This window comes from Rhinolophus hipposideros (assembly GCF_964194185.1).
Source record: "Rhinolophus hipposideros genome assembly, chromosome: 6".
NCBI lineage: Eukaryota > Metazoa > Chordata > Mammalia > Chiroptera > Rhinolophidae > Rhinolophus > Rhinolophus hipposideros.
The window spans coordinates 71,874,976-71,892,486 of record NC_138052.1 but is presented as its reverse complement, the minus strand read 5'-3'; the positions used below and the strand labels follow the sequence as shown (position 1 = coordinate 71,892,486).

General features: G+C 45.1%; 1 protein-coding gene across 1 annotated transcript; it reads right to left on the bottom strand.

Annotated features, from left to right (window-relative positions):
* Positions 1 to 6,720: 6,720 nt before the first annotated feature.
* FZD7 (frizzled class receptor 7) lies at positions 6,721 to 11,318 on the bottom strand. Its single transcript, XM_081050751.1, has one exon. The coding sequence runs from the start codon at positions 10,555 to 10,557 to the stop codon at positions 8,833 to 8,835; it is 1,725 nt and encodes a 574-aa protein (XP_080906877.1). The 5' UTR covers positions 10,558 to 11,318; the 3' UTR covers positions 6,721 to 8,832.
* Positions 11,319 to 17,511: the final 6,193 nt, after the last annotated feature.

Here is a 17,511-nt window from a genome sequence, read left to right as displayed (position 1 = left end):
CAAACAACAACATTAAGCCCATTGCTGTCAGAATTCACATTTCCTGGAGGCAGGGATGGAAGAGAAGAGTAATTTAACCAGTTCTCTGGAATTGTTTTCAATCTTTCCCTCAAATAATTTCCTGTTTGTTAAAGAGCACTCTAATGGTAAGGAGACACAAAATAGCCCCCATTCTACCGTATTTCCCCAGAAATAAGATCAGGTCTTGTATTAATTTTTGCTCCAAAAGACACATTAGGGCTTATGTTCGGGGGATGTCATCCTGAAAAATCATGCTAGGGCTTATTTTCCGGTTAGGTCTTATTTTCGGGGAAATATCCTACGTCTTTCAAGGCCCAGGTAAATTCTCTGTGCCTCAGTTGCTTCTTCTGGAAACTGTAGATAACAAGGGTATTTAGGCTAGGATACTTGCATAAGCTTTCTCTTGAGTTCATGTCCAACTCTAATGCTCAGTATGATTCTGGAATTCCATATTGAGAGCCTGTAAGATAAGAATAATTTCCACCTCATAACGTTGTTATATGGATTAAATGAGTTAACGTAAGTGCTTAACACAGAACTTGCTCACAGTAATTAAGCTCTTATTGAATGATAGCTATCATATTACATTTCATTATGATAATGCTGATATGATATATATGATAATAATACTGTGGAGGTTCTTATGATTCCCCCAATAAGTCTTTGGGAAGAAGGTTTCCACAGTGCTGGGGTTTGTTTTCCTCACGCTCTCGTTCACTGTCTCCTGCTTAGCAAGGAGCATGAGCTTTCCCACTAGGCCCCTGTCCCAACCTTTAGGCTGGAATGAGCAGGGAAGGAAGCCATAGCAATGGAGGAAGATGCTGGAGGGACTCTGCAACCAGCCCTCTGAGGGGCTCCGGGTGGTGTCTGGGAAGCACTTCCGTGGGCTCATTCTTGCTGTCAGGTCCTGGTGTAAAAACTCATGCAAGAACAGGGAGCATCCAGTCCTCAGAATTTAAACAGCATTCATGGACTTTCTGCTTCTTACTGAAAGAATAAAAATACCTCCTGGGGACTAGCACTGAGAATGCCCTCCTCAATTCCATTCTATTCTGATGTAAATTCTTTTCCTTGATTATTCTCACTTCCATCCTGGACTAAATTTAAAAATAATAATAATAGAGAATGGAAGGCATTCAGACCTCAGTAAATATTTGTAGCATGGTAATTAGGGGCACAGGCTGTTGTTGCTCTCAGCTCACCTTTCAGAGCCTGCATTTCCTCAAGTGTAAAATGGGGAATAATGATACCTACTTCATAGGGTTGTTGTGAAATGAGACAATTATCTATTAATAATAATAATAATGCTGACGTTTATCAATCACTTATTAGATGCCAAGTACTGTGGTTAGGGCTTTCTGTGGATTCTCTTAACTACTATGCCATATTATACCCAGGACTTAGCATATACTCGTAGTCAATGCTCAAGAAATGTTAGCAATTATGAAGATAACGATCATTATCAACAGAGTACAAAAAGCCATTCTTTACTGCCGTTTGCAACATGCTTGTACAATCATGCTCTCTTTCACAAAGCTGGTCCAAAATCACCCATCTCTACCTTGTCCTTCTTAGTTTCCTCTCCTTCTAGCCATACCACATCTTCAAAGCATACTGTTTTTGGGGAAAGATAGCCAGACTCAAGAGTCTTTGGGAGACTGCATGGCTCTTTCATTGTGACCTGGCCTGTGATTACTTATGACACCAAACAAGCTGCTTTTAGCCTCGCTGGTTTCCTATCTTCAGAATATGATCAAGCTATTGCTACCCATTTGTTGTTAGTACTTTGGGACCATGGGGAGAAAGATATAAGCATACTTCAGAGATAACGTGAGTTCAGTTCCAGACCACTGCAATAAGGCAAATACCATAATTATGTGAGTCACACAAATTTTTGTGTTTCCCAGTACATGAGTTATTTTTACACCATATTGTAGCCTATTTAGTGTACAATAGCATTATGTCTCAAAACAACAATGTACATATCTTAATTTAAAAATACTTTATTGCTAAAAGATACCAACCATCATCTGAGTCTTCAGCAAGTCATAATCTTTTTGCTGGTGGAGGGTGTCACCTTCAATTTGTAAAAATGCAGTATCTGCGAAGCTCCACAGTAAAATGTGGTATGCCTGTCATTTGTAAACACAAAGGAAGGCGTTTTTGGTCCACCCAAGAGATCGATGTGGGAAATAAGTGAGGTGAAGAGTATGTGCTTAGCTCTGGCTAAGACTCAGGATAACATGTTTCAGAAGCCAGAGTGCTACACTTGGAGCCTAGCACAGCACCTGGCACGTCCTAGGGCCTCAAGAAACAATTTGTTGGCACTGAAGATAATTCATGATTTTAGTTCAATAACTTGTTCTCGATGTCTGCTGCAACTCAGGGACAAGCTGTCACCAATCTCTCTCCAGCTACCCCAGACCTGGAAACTGGAACTAAATGCTACATGCCATTTGTTTCCCTTTTGAAATTGTATGTATAATATATATATATATATATAATTAATGTATATATATATATATATATATATATATATATATAAATATGTATATTATATATAACTGGTGCTAGGTTATGCCACAGAAGCTTTCATTGTGGTACTATATTTCTTATTCCCGGTCCTGCCCAAGATACTTTCCTCTTTGATTGAATGGTCCTCTAGACTCTTCACGGCCAAGCTGAAGTTTGGGGATCAAATTTTTTAAGGGTGAGTAGTATTAGGTTGTTGTCTTACATAGATCATTTCAGCAGCTTGTTCTCCTTTATGGACTAGATGGAACTTTATTGCCTCACTCTTCCCTACCACCACACACACACTATTTCTGCCTCCCAAATGCCCCTTCGTGTTCCTAAATATGCCCATCTCTCAGAGACTACTTCTTAAACTCTAAGGTGAATCTGATGCCAGGGCCAACCCACAAGATTTACAGGTGTGAAGCATTAAAGGAAGCTAATAGCAAAAGAGGTGGACTTGACCTTCCTAAAAGGTCCTTGCAAAGTGAAGTACGTAGTACCCCAGCTAAAGCACATTTGAATCCCTCACAATAGTTTCAATTTTATTTTGTTAGTTTGAAGTCTTCCGAAAGAAGCTTTTGGGACAATGACCTTCATTTTTAAAACAGGAATTATTCCACTTTACAGGGTTATTATAATAATTGTAAAGATAAAGTCAAATAATGAATGTGAAAGTAGCTTTTAAAAACAGTAAATGCCACCAAATGTAAAGTAATATTATTCTAAATAACATTTGGGTTCTATTATGACACTTGTCAAATTCTGTCTAGAAATATAATTAGTTGGTTATTTTTCCTGGGTGATGCACTCCACACCCTGAACTATATGGGAAGTTTTTCAGGTGGACTGTGTCTTTCTTACTTTTTTTTTAGATTTTATTGGGGAAGGGGAACAGAACTTTATTGGGGAACAGTGTGTACTTCCAGTACTTTTTTCCAAGTCAAGTTGTTGTCCTTTCAATCTTAGTTGTGGAGGGTGCTGTTCAGCTTCAAGTTGTCCTTTCAGTCTTAGTTGTGGAGGGCGCAGCTCAGCTCCAGATCTAGTTGCCGTTGCTAGTTGCAGGGGGCGCAGCCCACCATCCCTTGAGCCGGAGTCAAACCAGCAACCTTGTGGTGAGAGGACGAGCTCCAACCATCCGAGCCATCCAGGAGCTCAGTGGCAGCTCAGCTCAAGGTGCTGTGTTCAATCTTAGTTGCAGGGGGCGGAGCCCACCATCCCTTGCGGGACTCCAGGAGTTGAATTGGCAACCTTGTGGTTGAGAGCCCACTGGCCCATGTGGGAATCGAACCGGCAGCCTTCGGAGTTAGGAGCATGGAGCTCTAACCACCTGAGCCACCGGGCTGGCCCTCTTTCTTACTTTTATTTGTAATCCCTCGTCTCTGTCATAACATCTTTTATGTAGTGACTGCTTAATCAGTACTTTTTTTTTTTTTTAAATCAGTACTTCTTGAACTGGATCACTTATAATAAACTGCTATTGTTTTGGTCAAAACTTTCTTTTTTGCTACCACTGTGGTACTAATTGAGAAAATTCCAAGAGACTGAATTTTTTTTTCAACCAAAGATAGTAAGAGGCACGATGTGTGTTTACCAAAGACCTGAAATTTTAATGGTACCCTTTTAACTAGTTCACTTTTGTATGAAATGTGAGGAACAAAAATTTAGATGTAAGAAATGTCACAAACTGAAAAGTAAGAGTTGAAGAACCCAGTTTTATGAAATCAGTTTAATGCCACTGAGGGTGAAATAAGAGAAAAATAGGACAGATCTATGACTTGTTTAAGTCTACTTTGGAGTGCGTTTGGTCTCTTCTAGGATTTCCTGGAGCCCTGTAGACTGTTATTCACCATCCACATATGCATATATAAAAATATACCATCTATAAATAGCCACCTGCCTTTTCAGTGAAATTAAAGATGGGAGAGTTGGAAGAGAATTTCCCAGTATATTACAGGGTTCAAACCTACAGCTGTTACACTCATATATTTCTCCGTATATTAGAGAATTTCTAATATCACAGTTTTCTATCAAGCACATTTAAAAAATTCTACTTCTTCTCCAATGGTAAGATGTTATCAACAGGACATTTATTTCTTGCCAAGATTTCTCACATACCTACTTTAAAAGATTAGGTGTTGCATGCAGTTATTGAGTAGACTAATTTTGTTTTATAAACTTCAGAAAATTTTCACAAAGTGTTTCTGCTCCTTATCTAGGGATTAACGCCAAACTCCTGCCAATGTTTTTCTTAACCTTTACCCATGCCCTTTCACAAACACTCTCCCTGACAGTTTCTGCTTAGATGTGCCTCCTTAAAAATCCCTGAGTTTCCAAAATTCTTAGGTGGGAATCAACTGCATAAGGACACACCACAATGTGAAAGGAATTAAACTGAGCACTTTCATCTTGCTTACAAAAAGCAGGTAGTAATTTATTCATACACACTCTTTGTTCCCTCACTAAAGACCAACGTTCTTCAATCTTTGAGAGCCCTGAAGGACCAAGCAGCACTGAACAGAGGAAAGGGACATTTATAGGAGCAGTCACGCAGCTTTCCCCACATAAGGGTCTAAATGCCTTTAGCAGTTAAATTGTGAGCAAAAACCCTGTTGGGAGCCTTCCACCTACTCTAAAAGCAAACATTCTTAATAGGCGGTATTAGTGTGGTGTTAAAAGAGGTGTGCTTTAACCTAAAAGGTGTCACTTTATGAGCAAAAACTGGGTAATCCTTAAGAGACTTGAAGTCGCTATTTTTTCTTTCCTTGATGCCCAAATCTTCACAGGTTAAGATGACCTCACACTCATTGTGATGTTCAAAACCCAGGAGGATCTTAAAGCAGCTTTGCACAGAGCACAGTGGTGCGACTTCCTCCTGGTGAGGACTGTCTGTCACTGGTTTTCATTCTGTGTTTGTAAAATACACCAGCCATGTGTGTGAGCCTGTTAATTAAAACAAAAACAGAACTGTTTCTGTTGAGCTTTAGAAGTATAGAAACTTAGAGCCAAAGAAGGAAAGGAAAACAGCAGCATCCACTCTGCTGCTGGATCTCAAGGCTGCTGGAGAATGAGGCAACTATAATATGAAAAGCCAGGAAACAGGCACCTGAATTAAAAAAGAGAGGGAAGTGGCAAAAAAGAAAAAAGAAAACTAGTGAGTCTTGGAATTGGACGTCTTTAGAATGCATTTATCATTTCTCTGAGGGACTGTTTAATATCGAAGTGCCTGGACAGTGGATAGTGAAGGCTTCTCAGTCTAATCTGATTCCAAAGTTAGCCTCTTCGACAAGAGGAAAGAATAGCTTCAGTGGCTTCTGAGGCCACCCTGGGGTCAGTCATGGCGTCTATTACTGCCACAGCTGCTGAGTCACTGCCACCTTCACGGCCACTTGACCTCTGGTTCAGTTGACCTAGAAGGTAGAGTGAATCCTATAGCTGAGAAGCCTCCATAGGTAAGGCCCCTGCTATTATCTGGAATCATCTATTGACTTTACTAGGTATAAATGACCTGAACCCAAGGACTTAGGTATTAACAATTTAGATTAGGTTCATTAGAGTACAAAATCACCAGTCAGTTAAAAAAAAACAACAACAACAAAAACGAACTCACTGAACGACAACAAAAAAAGCAGAAAACAGAAAAGCAGAACAAAAATATCTTCTAGTCATCTTTCAAATATGGACTTCATCTCTGAAGGGTAGTAAAAACATAGATCAGATAGCACCTCTCTAAAAGAGATGCTTATTATGTACCTTCAGTAAGTTATCCAAAGCAGGATGTGAAAAGGTTTAAGGGAGTGTGTGGTAGGTGGTGTGGAGGGAGGCAGGAAGCAGCAACAACAGAAAAAAATTAAGGGACAGTTAAGGCATTCATTACACTGTGTTTCAAAATGCAAGAAAAAAAGACCTCAATAATATATGACCTTTTCGTCTATGAGGGGCCCATCCAATGGTATCCCTCTGTACCTCTTTCCATAACACAAAGTTCAGTTCTTTGGCTTAAATATATATATATATATATATATATATATATATATATATATATATATATATATACATACACATATATATGTGTGTGTGTGTATATATATATACACACATATATATGTATATATATACAGTAATATATGTATATATATTACTATATATATGCACTGAAAACTGAATAAACGTTCACTTTGTATTTAAAAAATTTATTTGTGATCTGTACATGTGATAAAGTGGGGCTTCCTTGTAGACTTTTAAAGGCAAAACAAAACAAAAATCCAAAGTAAAAATGTATAAATACAATATATATTTTCTTACAAAAATGGGAGATTTACAAAATATACATACTGCACTTGTCTCTATTTTACAAATTTCACATGCAAGAGATACAACACAAAAGATGCCAAAAAAACTGTGTGGTGGGAGTTCTTAAAATTTGACAAATGAGATAGTTTTGGAGGTTTAAGAAACACAAGGTCAGTGTTAACCTTAATATAAAAAGCAGCTCCACTCAACTGAACATTACATACATAAAGTAACTTGTACTCCTGACAGTACCCTCTATAATTTAAAAACTGTTTAAAACAGCATTTAAAAACTGTTTTGAGAAATAGGACAGTGGTACAAGTTTGGAGGGTGGTGTCAAAGGTGGAGTAAAGGTTAGCTCCCATGATTCTCTGTTTAGCTTTAGACTATTATGCAAAAGAATCAGAGTTCTATTTTAGAAAAAAAAAGTACATGATTTAAGATTAATAAATTTAAGTCATCCAGCACATTTCAAAGAACTCCAAAATTACTTTGAAGTTCACCTCCTTTTAATGACTTTCCTTACAAGGAAGGGTGGGGGAGCTATGGTTTTTAACTGTCCTCTTCATTCACAATCATTTCTACAGGTCACCTCCCCACCCATTGACAGAATGACAGGGTCAGCATACACGTGATGTTTTATACATGGATTTATGGAACTAAGAAAGCAGGACAAAATGGTTCTTTAACTTTCCTGTATTATAGAAGCTGAAGGCATTATGCTCTTCCTTTTATTTTAAAGGATTCAAATTGGAGGAAAAAAACAGAAAGAAAACCTAAATGCAGATTTACAGGAAGGAAAAAAAATGAAGGGAGAGATTTCTGTGAACATCTTAACAGAGCCCATTGGATCATGTGTTCTGAATTGAATTTATGTAAAACAAACACAGCAAAACCCCTTGCATTTCCTTAAGCCAAGTCAGAACCTCTGACCAACCTGGGGCATGGAAGCCCACTGCCTTTCACTTTTCCTTAAAAAGGAATGTTTACCTCAACCAAATATCCAAAGGGAAACCTTAGATTTGTGCTACTTTCCCTATAGAAGTTGCTGTCTTCACAGTTATGCCTTTCCACAGAGAGACACTTTTGTTTCCTCTTTTGTCTCTTACAACAAAGACAAGGGGAAAAATGCATTCCTGTTTTGAAAAGCAACAAGTCATCACTTCTTTTCAGGGTATTAAACCGAATAAAACACCCTTCTTTCTTTCTCATGCTTTGTCCAGAAAATAAAAAAAAGTAGCAGAAATACCTACTACTCAATTCCTTTGCATCGTCTCCAAACGCTATCTTCATTTCTTTTGCACCCTCACTTTTAGGATTCTAGGAGGCAGGCCTCCCAAGTCTTCCAAATGCTTATTTTACAAGACTTGAAAGGAGTAGGGGAAGAAAAACCGGAGGGAGGGGCTTGGGGAGGAGTGTAATGTCTGACCCTGGAAATTAACCCATCTGGGCTCCAGTTTGGCCCCAGTGAAAAGAGATTATGGTTTGACCATCGCTTGACAAGGACACCGCAGGGAGTCCTCCCTTTTTCCAACAAAGCGGCCGCGGCAGACAGAGCTGTACCTTTCACCCGAGCCTCACAGGAGTGAGGACAGTCCACTTGTCTTAGAGCAGGGGAATCGCTCCCAGTCCCAGCCAGTTCAGCCGGATCCAGGAAGAACTCACAGAAATCTCTGCTGGTCTCAGTCTTCTCCTTGAGCCGAGGTCGGTCGGTACCGTACAAGATTAACGTCATTGTTATCACCATCATTATTATTCTGCAAGTCTTTGCCAAGTCTTTTCATCCAAACCATCTTTCCACCCAGGCCTCCTTTCCAAACCAAACCCTCGTCCCACATCTACATATATGTTTTCACTTCCAGGTCACTTCTCATTGGAGGGGGAGGAGGGTACAGAAACAAGCCTCCCCACTCAAAAGTTCTTTCCCTACCTTGCCTTTTTCCCTACTAGGAGTGTGTGGGGCGGTGGGGGGGGGCGGGGGGAGAGTGAGAGAGGGCCCGGAGCTCATACCGCAGTCTCCCCCTTACTGCTGTGGCTGAGTCTGTGGTAGAAGCGGCGCCACGACTGCAGGGTCTTGCCGGACCAGATCCAGAAGCCAGTGGTGATGCCCACGATCATGGTCATCAGGTACTTGATCATGAAGACGGTGAAGTCGGGACTCATGGGCGGGAAGTGGCCGGGCGGGCAGGGTACCGCGTAGCTCTTGCAAGTCTGTAGGAGCCAGGTGCGCTCCCAGTGTTCGCGGAAGGCCTGCTCGTAGAAGTAACAGGCCAGGACGATGGTGGCCGGCACGGTGTAGAGCACGCTGAAGACGCCGATGCGAACCATGAGCTTCTCCAGCTTCTCGGTCTTGGTGCCGTCGTGCTTCATGATGGTGCGGATGCGGAAGAGCGACACGAAGCCAGCCAGCAGGAAGGACGTGCCGATGAAGAGGTAGACGAATAGGGGCGCCAGCACAAAGCCCCGCAGCGCGTCCACGCTGGACAGGCCCACGTAGCACACCCCGCTGAGCAGGTCCCCGTCCACCTGGCCCATGGCCAGAATGGTGATGGTCTTGACGGCGGGCACCGCCCACGCGGCCAGGTGGAAGTACTGAGAGTTGGCCTCGATGGCCTCGTGGCCCCACTTCATGCCAGCCGCCAAGAACCAAGTGAGCGACAGGATGACCCACCAGATGGAACTGGCCATACCAAAGAAGTAGAGCACCATGAAGAGGATGGTGCAGCCCTCCTTCTTGGTGCCCTGCGCCACCGTGCGGTAGCCGTCGTCTGAGAAGCGCTCCACGCACACCGCACGGTCCTCCAGCAGGAAGCCGGCCACGTGCGCCACGGCCACCATGAAGTAGCAGCCCGACAAGAAGATGATGGGTCGCTCGGGGTAGCTGAAGCGCCGCATGTCCACTAGATAGGTGAGAACCGTGAAGAGGGTGGAGGCGCAGCACAGCACTGACCACACACCCACCCAGAGGCGGGCGAAACGCCTCTCCTCCTCCTTAAAGTACATGAGGCCATTGGCGCGGCCCGGCTCGCACGGGGCACCGCAGTCGCGCTCGCCCAGGAAGCGGTAGCCCAGGTAGGGGGGCACCTTGAGCTGGCGGGGGCACGAGAAGGGAAAGGTGGAACGGCCCCTGCCGTCAGCAGCCCCCGGGGGCAGCGGGGTGAAAGGCAGGTCGGGCTTGTAGAGTGCGGTGGGGTAGGCGGTAGGGCCGCCGCCCGGGCCCCCGGATCCGTCCGACGTGTTCTGGCCCACGCAGATCTCGCCGGCGCCGTGCACCGGGAAGTTCTCGCAACGCAGCCGCTCCGGCCACTGGAAGCCGAATTTGTTCATAAGCGCTTCGCAGCCCTGGCGGGCACGCTCGCAGAGAGAGCGGCACGGAGGGATGGCCTTATCCAGCACAGTGCACACAGGCGCGTACATGGAGCACAGGAAAAAGCGCAGCTCGGGAGAACATTGCACCTTCACCAGTGGATAGAACTGGTGCACCTCGAGGCCCGCGTCCTCTTGGTTGGTGTGGCCCAGCAGGTTGGGCAGGATGGTCTGGTTGTAGGCAATGTCCGTGCACAGCGGGATGGAGATGAGCTGGCAGAAGCCGTGGTCTGGCACCGAGATGCCTTTCTCGCCGTGGTACGGTTGCGCCCGGGCGCCCGCGGGCAGCGCGCCCAGCAGCGCAAGCACTAGGGTGCATAGGCCCACCGGTGAGCGCGACGCGGCCGCGCCAGGGCCCCGCATCGCCGGGCGCGGGTGCAGCAGCGCTCTCAGCCGGAGGAGCGCGACGAGGCAGCCCGGAGAGGCTTGGATCCCGGGAGGCGCCACCGCGCCCGGCGCATTAGAGTCCTCCCGGCGCCGGGGCCGGGCCGTGGGCGGCGCGGAGCCGAGGGCTCTGCAACTGGGGTGCCCCCGCCGCGGGGGCGCCGCAGCCGCCTCCGCCCAGCAGTCGCGCGGCAGCCGGGGGCCCAAATTCGTCTGCTTGGGCCGGGGGCGCCGCTTTCTCCTCCTGCCGCGACGTAACGGTGCGGCTTTTTTTGCAGCGGGGAGCAACAAGCGTCTCCGGTTACCCCTCGAAGTTTGCCCAAGTCTCTCGACTTACAGCGCACAGTAACGCGCGCGTCCCCCACACCGACTCCAGCCCCCGGCAGGCGAGAGCCGGGCGCCGCCGCCTGCTAGTCGAGGCCGCCGCCTCCGTGGTGCTGCTCCGCCTCCTCGCCTCGAGGCTCTGCTCGCCGCCGCCTCCTTCACTCCCTGCTCCTGCTTCAGCTCCAAAAGCTCGGCCCCAAGTTTCAGCCAAACGGCTGGTTCTCGCTCAGAGTCCAATAGGCGCCTTGAAGCCTAGAGCTCTGCGAGTTCTTTTTGGAAATCCAGTTACACTGTGTCCGAAGCTGTGAGGCCCCCGTGCAAGAGGCCTGGGCCTGGCCTCTACAGCTCCGCACAGCCCTGGCCGGTGAGTCCAGGCGCCCACCGCCGCCGCCGCCCGCCGGGAGGGAGTGCAGAGTAACGCCTCGAAGCCTCGCAACTCACCAGAAGAAGCGTCGAGCTTGCAGTGTTCCGGGCTGCCCCGCCCCCTCCGCTCCCCCCATTCACAAACCACTCTGGGGGCGGGCTCTCGAGTTCTAGGTGGCCCAATGGCAGCCTTTGTTTTCTGTGTGACCGCCTTCGGATTGGGTAGAAGTCGGAAGGGGCTGGCGAGGGAACCTGAGAGGCGGTGTCTGCAGCGCTCTGGGCAGATTCCTGAGGGGAGGGGCAGGGGGCTGGGAGAGAAAAGTTAAGAAAAACTTTTACCCTTTATTCGCTCGGGAGTGGGGTGGGTGGGGGTGGGTGTGGGGTACACGCACCAGAAAGGGAGTTTGCTTGAAAGATTTGTTCCTCTTCCGGGTATCCTAAAATACACATTCTTGAGCAGAAGGGCGCACCGGGATAGACTTTTGCAGGGAGAAGCTGAGAATAGCGCAGCGCCAGAGCGGAGAGAGACGTGACCCGGAGTCACGTTAGCCCTGCTTGGGCTGAAAATGCTGGCTTTCGCCGGGGTTTTTTAGGTATTCAGATCCTAAATGTGGGGTTCGGTATGGGCGAAAAAGGGGGTGCGCCTCGCGGATCGCTTTTCTTTTCCCAGACCCAAACAGACCACGTGAGGCTACAGTCCCCTCTCACCTCCACTCCTGGTTGTAAAAAGGAGGAGGGGCCGCGTCGGAGGAGAAATCGGAGTCCTGCGGAGGGGGCCGACTTCAGGCGGGAGGAAGAGCAAACCCCTCCTAGGGGAGAGGGCCGGGAGCTGAGTGCGCGGGGGACCCGGCCCCAGGGCACCCCGCTCGCGCGCACGGCCCCGAGTATAATAGGGATCTGGTGTAGCTTTACTGAGGTTATAAGAAAACTAAGTGTTGGCAGAGGTGGGTGGGTGGGTGGGGGTTGGTTATAAAAGTAACCTGAGATCGAGTGCCCAAAACACTGTACGGTTTAAAGCAAGTCTTCAATTGCCCTGATTTCCCTTGTTCTTCGGCATGTGGCCATTGGGGATCCCATCTTCGTTGCAGAAGCAATAATTTGATCTTCTATTTGGAATATGCGCAGAAAAGTTTTAATGCGTGTTAGAAACCAGGGCATTTGCTAATTAGAGAGTTTTCAAAACAAAGAAAGATTATCCTTGTTATTGGGTAGTGTTTTCTGATTGGCAAGCGTTCTTTTGTTCCCGGTCAAATCTTCGCTGGGCTCAAGGCACCCCGCGCTCGCGCGCGTTCTCTGGTTACTCCCGACGAGGTCAGAAGTTACTCGGCGCAGGGGTGGAGACGCCTCTCCCTTCTCGACCGACAGCGAGGAATATCAGGAATTCCCATGCAGGAAAGTGACATGTTGAGAAAGGAAAAATCTCAATCTCTCTCTCTCTCTCTCTCTCTCTCTCTCTCTCTCTCTCTCTCTCTCTCTCTCTCTCTCTCTCTCTCTCACACACACACACACACACACACACACACAGAGCAATCGTATGCTTTAAAAAACGTTACTCCTGGCTGAGTCCTTCCTTCTGCCAGTCTCAATTCCAAGCGCTGGAACTCTGAGGGATTTCTGATCAGGTTTCGTGTTTGCAGAAGTTGCTTCCTCTGCTGCCCCCGGCGAGCCTCTTCTCCAGCAGGAAAAAAATGATCCTGAAATCTAAGACAATTAATTGGGTTTCTTTCCATGGGAGACTTCGGCTTCCTCTGTTTTTCTTTTATTTATTTTCCATTACTGAAATTTACTGGAAATCTTTCCTTCCAATTCGCAGTTCTTTGTCGTTTCCCACTCCTGTTAATGGGTGTGGAGGTCTGAATCATTTGCGCCAATTTGGGCATCAGACCCTCACATTCTCCATCCGTCCCTCAACAGGAGTCCTCATCATTTTCCTCCAAAGCATTCGTTTCCCCCTCACATCCGCGACGATATTTTTTCTTTGGGGGTTTCTGCCTCAAGATAACATGAAGGATGAATGATATTTGCTTTAAAAATGTTTCATTCTTTCCTTGTATTTTTTAAAGGGCTTCTCTTTTTCTTTCTAAATTATTCTTCTTCGTACCTAACATTGGGGAACATTGATGTTGTGTTCAAAGATGTTGTTTAAAGACAATGCTGTTTCTTTGCTTTGTCATTTAAAGTGGTGGGGGGTTGAAAATCCTTTTTTCTCTCCGGGAGCTTCAGGATATCCTCCTTTTTTAAATCAAATTTTCATGCTTATTCATCAGGTTCCCGATCTAAGTAACCTTTGCTTATTGAGGGAGAAATTGCAAGCACTGTCATCAACTAAAATGAAAACCGACAGGATAAAATACTGTATCTCCAATACAACTAAAACCAGTTTAGTTGATGAGCTTCTACTCTTCATATTATAGACCAGACAGCTCCCTGATGTTAGGTAATGGGGATAATTATTTAGAAAGAAAAAAGAGAGCCCTTAAAAAATTACCAAAGACATAAAATATTTTTAAAACAATCTATACATAGGATGCAGAAAACCCATCCCGGTCAGAAAATATCGCAGATGGGAGTCCTTCTTGCTCTGCTCCAGGCAGACATGTGCAAAAAGACAGAGGCGAAAGGCCAATTTATTGCAGGGTGTTTTATTTTTTAATTTTATTAAAAAAAACCCACTCCAGAATTATTCTGGAAAATCAGAATTTGCTGTTTGTGAGAGGGTTACGGTAGCCTTCCATGCCTTGCCTGATAAAAAATGCTATGATTTCAAGGAGCTAAGTAATAAAAGGGAGTAGATCAGAAAAGTAAGTTTACAATTTAGGGGCTAAGTACTCTGTTTTAGGCTTCACGAGAAACATAGTAACATTGGTTCACATTGTGTCCAGGATCAATTTAATTTTCTTTTCCAAATAACACCTTCCACACCCAACTCCTGAAGCCACTGACTGGTATCTTCTTTGGTGCATGAAGAGTGGAAATTTTTGTAACTGTCTACTACAAAAACTTCCAATTATCTCTGCCCTTTAAAACAACAAAGGCTTTTATTTCTTCATATCATAGTCATATGGTACCACAGAAAAGTGATGCTATTCATTGGCCCCAGTTATTTAAATGCTACTTATTTTGGCCAAGTCCCAGGTTCATCTAGTTGAATTACATTCTGATGTCAGGCCAGATTTGAAAATGGCCACCTTTATGGTGCCACAATCCTGTGGTTGTAGTGAAACTTCAGCAGCAAGAATTACTCATGCAAGACCAGAAAGGGCTGCTTTTAGCATGTACTTCCCTTTCTGACCTCTCTTTTACCAATTTGTGACTTCATAACATGAAGGACTTGGAATTTCCAGCCGCCAGGTTGCCGTTGACTTCTCAATTTACTTTGGGGTGTTGGATCATTCCTAAAATGGGAACATTCTTATCCCTAATGCAGACTTTCAAATGTTATGAATGTTAGAGATGTCTGGATTGAATAAGAGGAGAACCATGCTAAAGTCCTGTTAGGTGTGCCAGGTCCCACCCAGTAGAGGTGATTTACATCTCTACTGGGTGGGGCCTGGCACACCTAGAGGTGAAAATGTTTTCCCATTTTCCCATTTCCTTTGTTGCTTGAGGGTTGTATTATCTATTGTCATATAACAAATGACCCCAAAATTTAACAGCTTAAAACAACAAAATTTTAATATTCACAGTTTCTGTGTGTCAGGAATCTGGGTTTGCTTAGTGGGTCCTCTGGCTTGGGGTCTCTCATGAGACTACAATCAGCATCTTGGTAGGGACTTAAGTTATCTCAAGGTTCAATTGGAAACTCACTCATGTGGCTATTGGCAGGCCTGAGAGTATGCATTTCCAACTCATCACATGGCTTTTGGCAGGCCTCAGGTTCTCACTGGTTGTTGGTCAGACATCAGTTCCTTGCCATGTAGGTTTCTCTTAACGCCACTTAAAACATGGCACCGGTGAGCCCCGTGGCTCAGGCGGTTGGAGCTCCGCGCTCCTAACTCCGAAGGCTGTCGGTTTGATTCCCACATGACCCAGTGGGCTCTCAGCCACAAGGTTGCCAGTTCAACTCCTCGACTCACGCAAGGGATGGTGGGCAGCGCCCCCTGCAACTAAGATTGAACACTGCACCTTGAGCTGAGCTGCTGCTGAGCTCCCAGATGGCACAGTTGGTTGGAGAATGTCCTCTCAACCACAAGGTTGCCGATTCAACTCCTACAAGGGATGGTGGGCTGCGCCCCCTGCAACTAGCAACAGCAACTGGACCTGGAGCTGAGCTGCACCCGCCACAACTAAGACTGAAAGGACAACAACTTGACTTGGAAAAAAAAAATCCTGGAAGTACACAGTGTTCCCAATAAAGTCCTGTTCCCCTTCCCCAATAAAATCTTAAAAAAAAAAACAAACAAACGAAAAGCATGGCACCTTGCTCCTCCACAGCAAGTGCTCAGAGGGAGAAAAAGAAGGGGAGAGAGAGCGAGCAAGCACAAAACATGGCAATCAAGATGGAAGTCATAGACTTTCTGTAACCTAATCTTGGAAGTGACATCCAGTCACGTTTGCCATATTCTATTTATTAGAAGCTAGTCATTAGGTTTACCCACACTCAAAGAGCATCAGGGGTTTCATCTGGGCATGAAAACCCCCCATTGGAAGGTGAGGATCTCTGGGAGCCACTTTAGAGATGGTTTACCAAAAGGGTTATTCATTCATTCTCAAAGCATAATATTATGGAGATGGGGCCACAGAGAGAGACAACTCTTGGGTCTCTGGCCTTGGGGAGTCCAGAAAAAGGGTCACAAATAAAAACACATGTTGATAGGTTATGATGCCCCTTGCCTCTGTTAGAGTCAGAACAGAACCCTAACTCTGACCAACTCTTTTTTTCAAACACATGCCATTGGACTAGAGGGAGAAAGAACGTGGAGGAAGTTGATTAATAAAAGACCATCTGCAATCCTGAGGGAAAAACCTCAAAGTGCAGAGGGTGGGCCATTTTGAGGAGTCAAATCTATACCCAAAAGACAGGGCATTGAGACGATAGTCTGTAGAAAGAGACTGTCTGTTTGGGTTATGAGGTAAAAGCCGCGTTGGTAATTGCTAGCCATACCTTTAGTGCCAGTCTGTACAGTATGGATGTGTAGGAAGGGTGGCATAGGTGGTTTGTACAGATAGCTTTGGCCCTGCTTTTCACCATCGATTTTCTGTCTGGACTCAGGCAAGTCACTTAACCTCCCTTGTTCCCCCAGGGTGTTGTGAGAATAAGATAATATTTACCAAAATGCTTTGTGATCTATGGGAAAAAAATCATGAGGGCAGAATCCTGGTTTGGTTATATGGATGCAAATCAGAGAGATAAAATGAAAGACCAAGTTACTGTGTTTCCCCGAAGATAAGACTGTGTCTTATATTAATTTTTGCTCCAAAAGATGCATTAGGGCTTATGTTCAGGGGATGGCATCCTGAAAAATTATGCTAAGGCTTATTTTCCGGTTAGGTCTTATTTTTGGGGAAACACAGTAGGTGCATTTTTTGTGGCCTTGGCTTTTTGCTGAGGTTGTGAGATTTGAGAGTGATATACTGGTACACATCTAATGACCAGTTCTCCAGGACAAAAAGGCCCTAGACATTTGCCAGTTTCCATGGTGTAAATATTGCTAATATAGCTGATTTCAAGCCAACACAATGTCACTGAATTAGGAGTTTGGAAAAGATGCACATAGTCAGCTTTCACAAACCCCTAAGAGCTGGCCCTAGCACACCCCTGGGTTTACAGAATTTATTCTTTTCAGATTATTTTGGGCATCAAAAATATTGATGCTTAGATTATTTTGAGCATCTTAAAATTTTTTTAATAGAATGACTACCATTTATAAGGTACCAGGTGCTTTAGGTATGCTGTCTCTAATTTTATAACAAACCTTTGAGGTTCCAGGTATAAGCTCCTTTTTATAGTAGCAAAGCCTGGCCTAAAACCCAGATCTATATAACATTTTTGACTTTATAATGCACTGCTACTTGATGTCTTCATGGTGAACATCACTAATTTTTGTCCTTTTCTGTGTCTTATCAAATGCCATTCCAAAAGTTAAAGAAGCCCCAGAATTCCTAGGCTTGGAATATCAAGTCCAGATTGGTGATGATGCCATGAATATTAGACCTATACAGGTTTCCAGCCGGTATTTTTTCTAATTTTCCAAGGAACAATATGATTCCCATTGCTGAAACTGCACCAGTGGGGATCTAGATTAG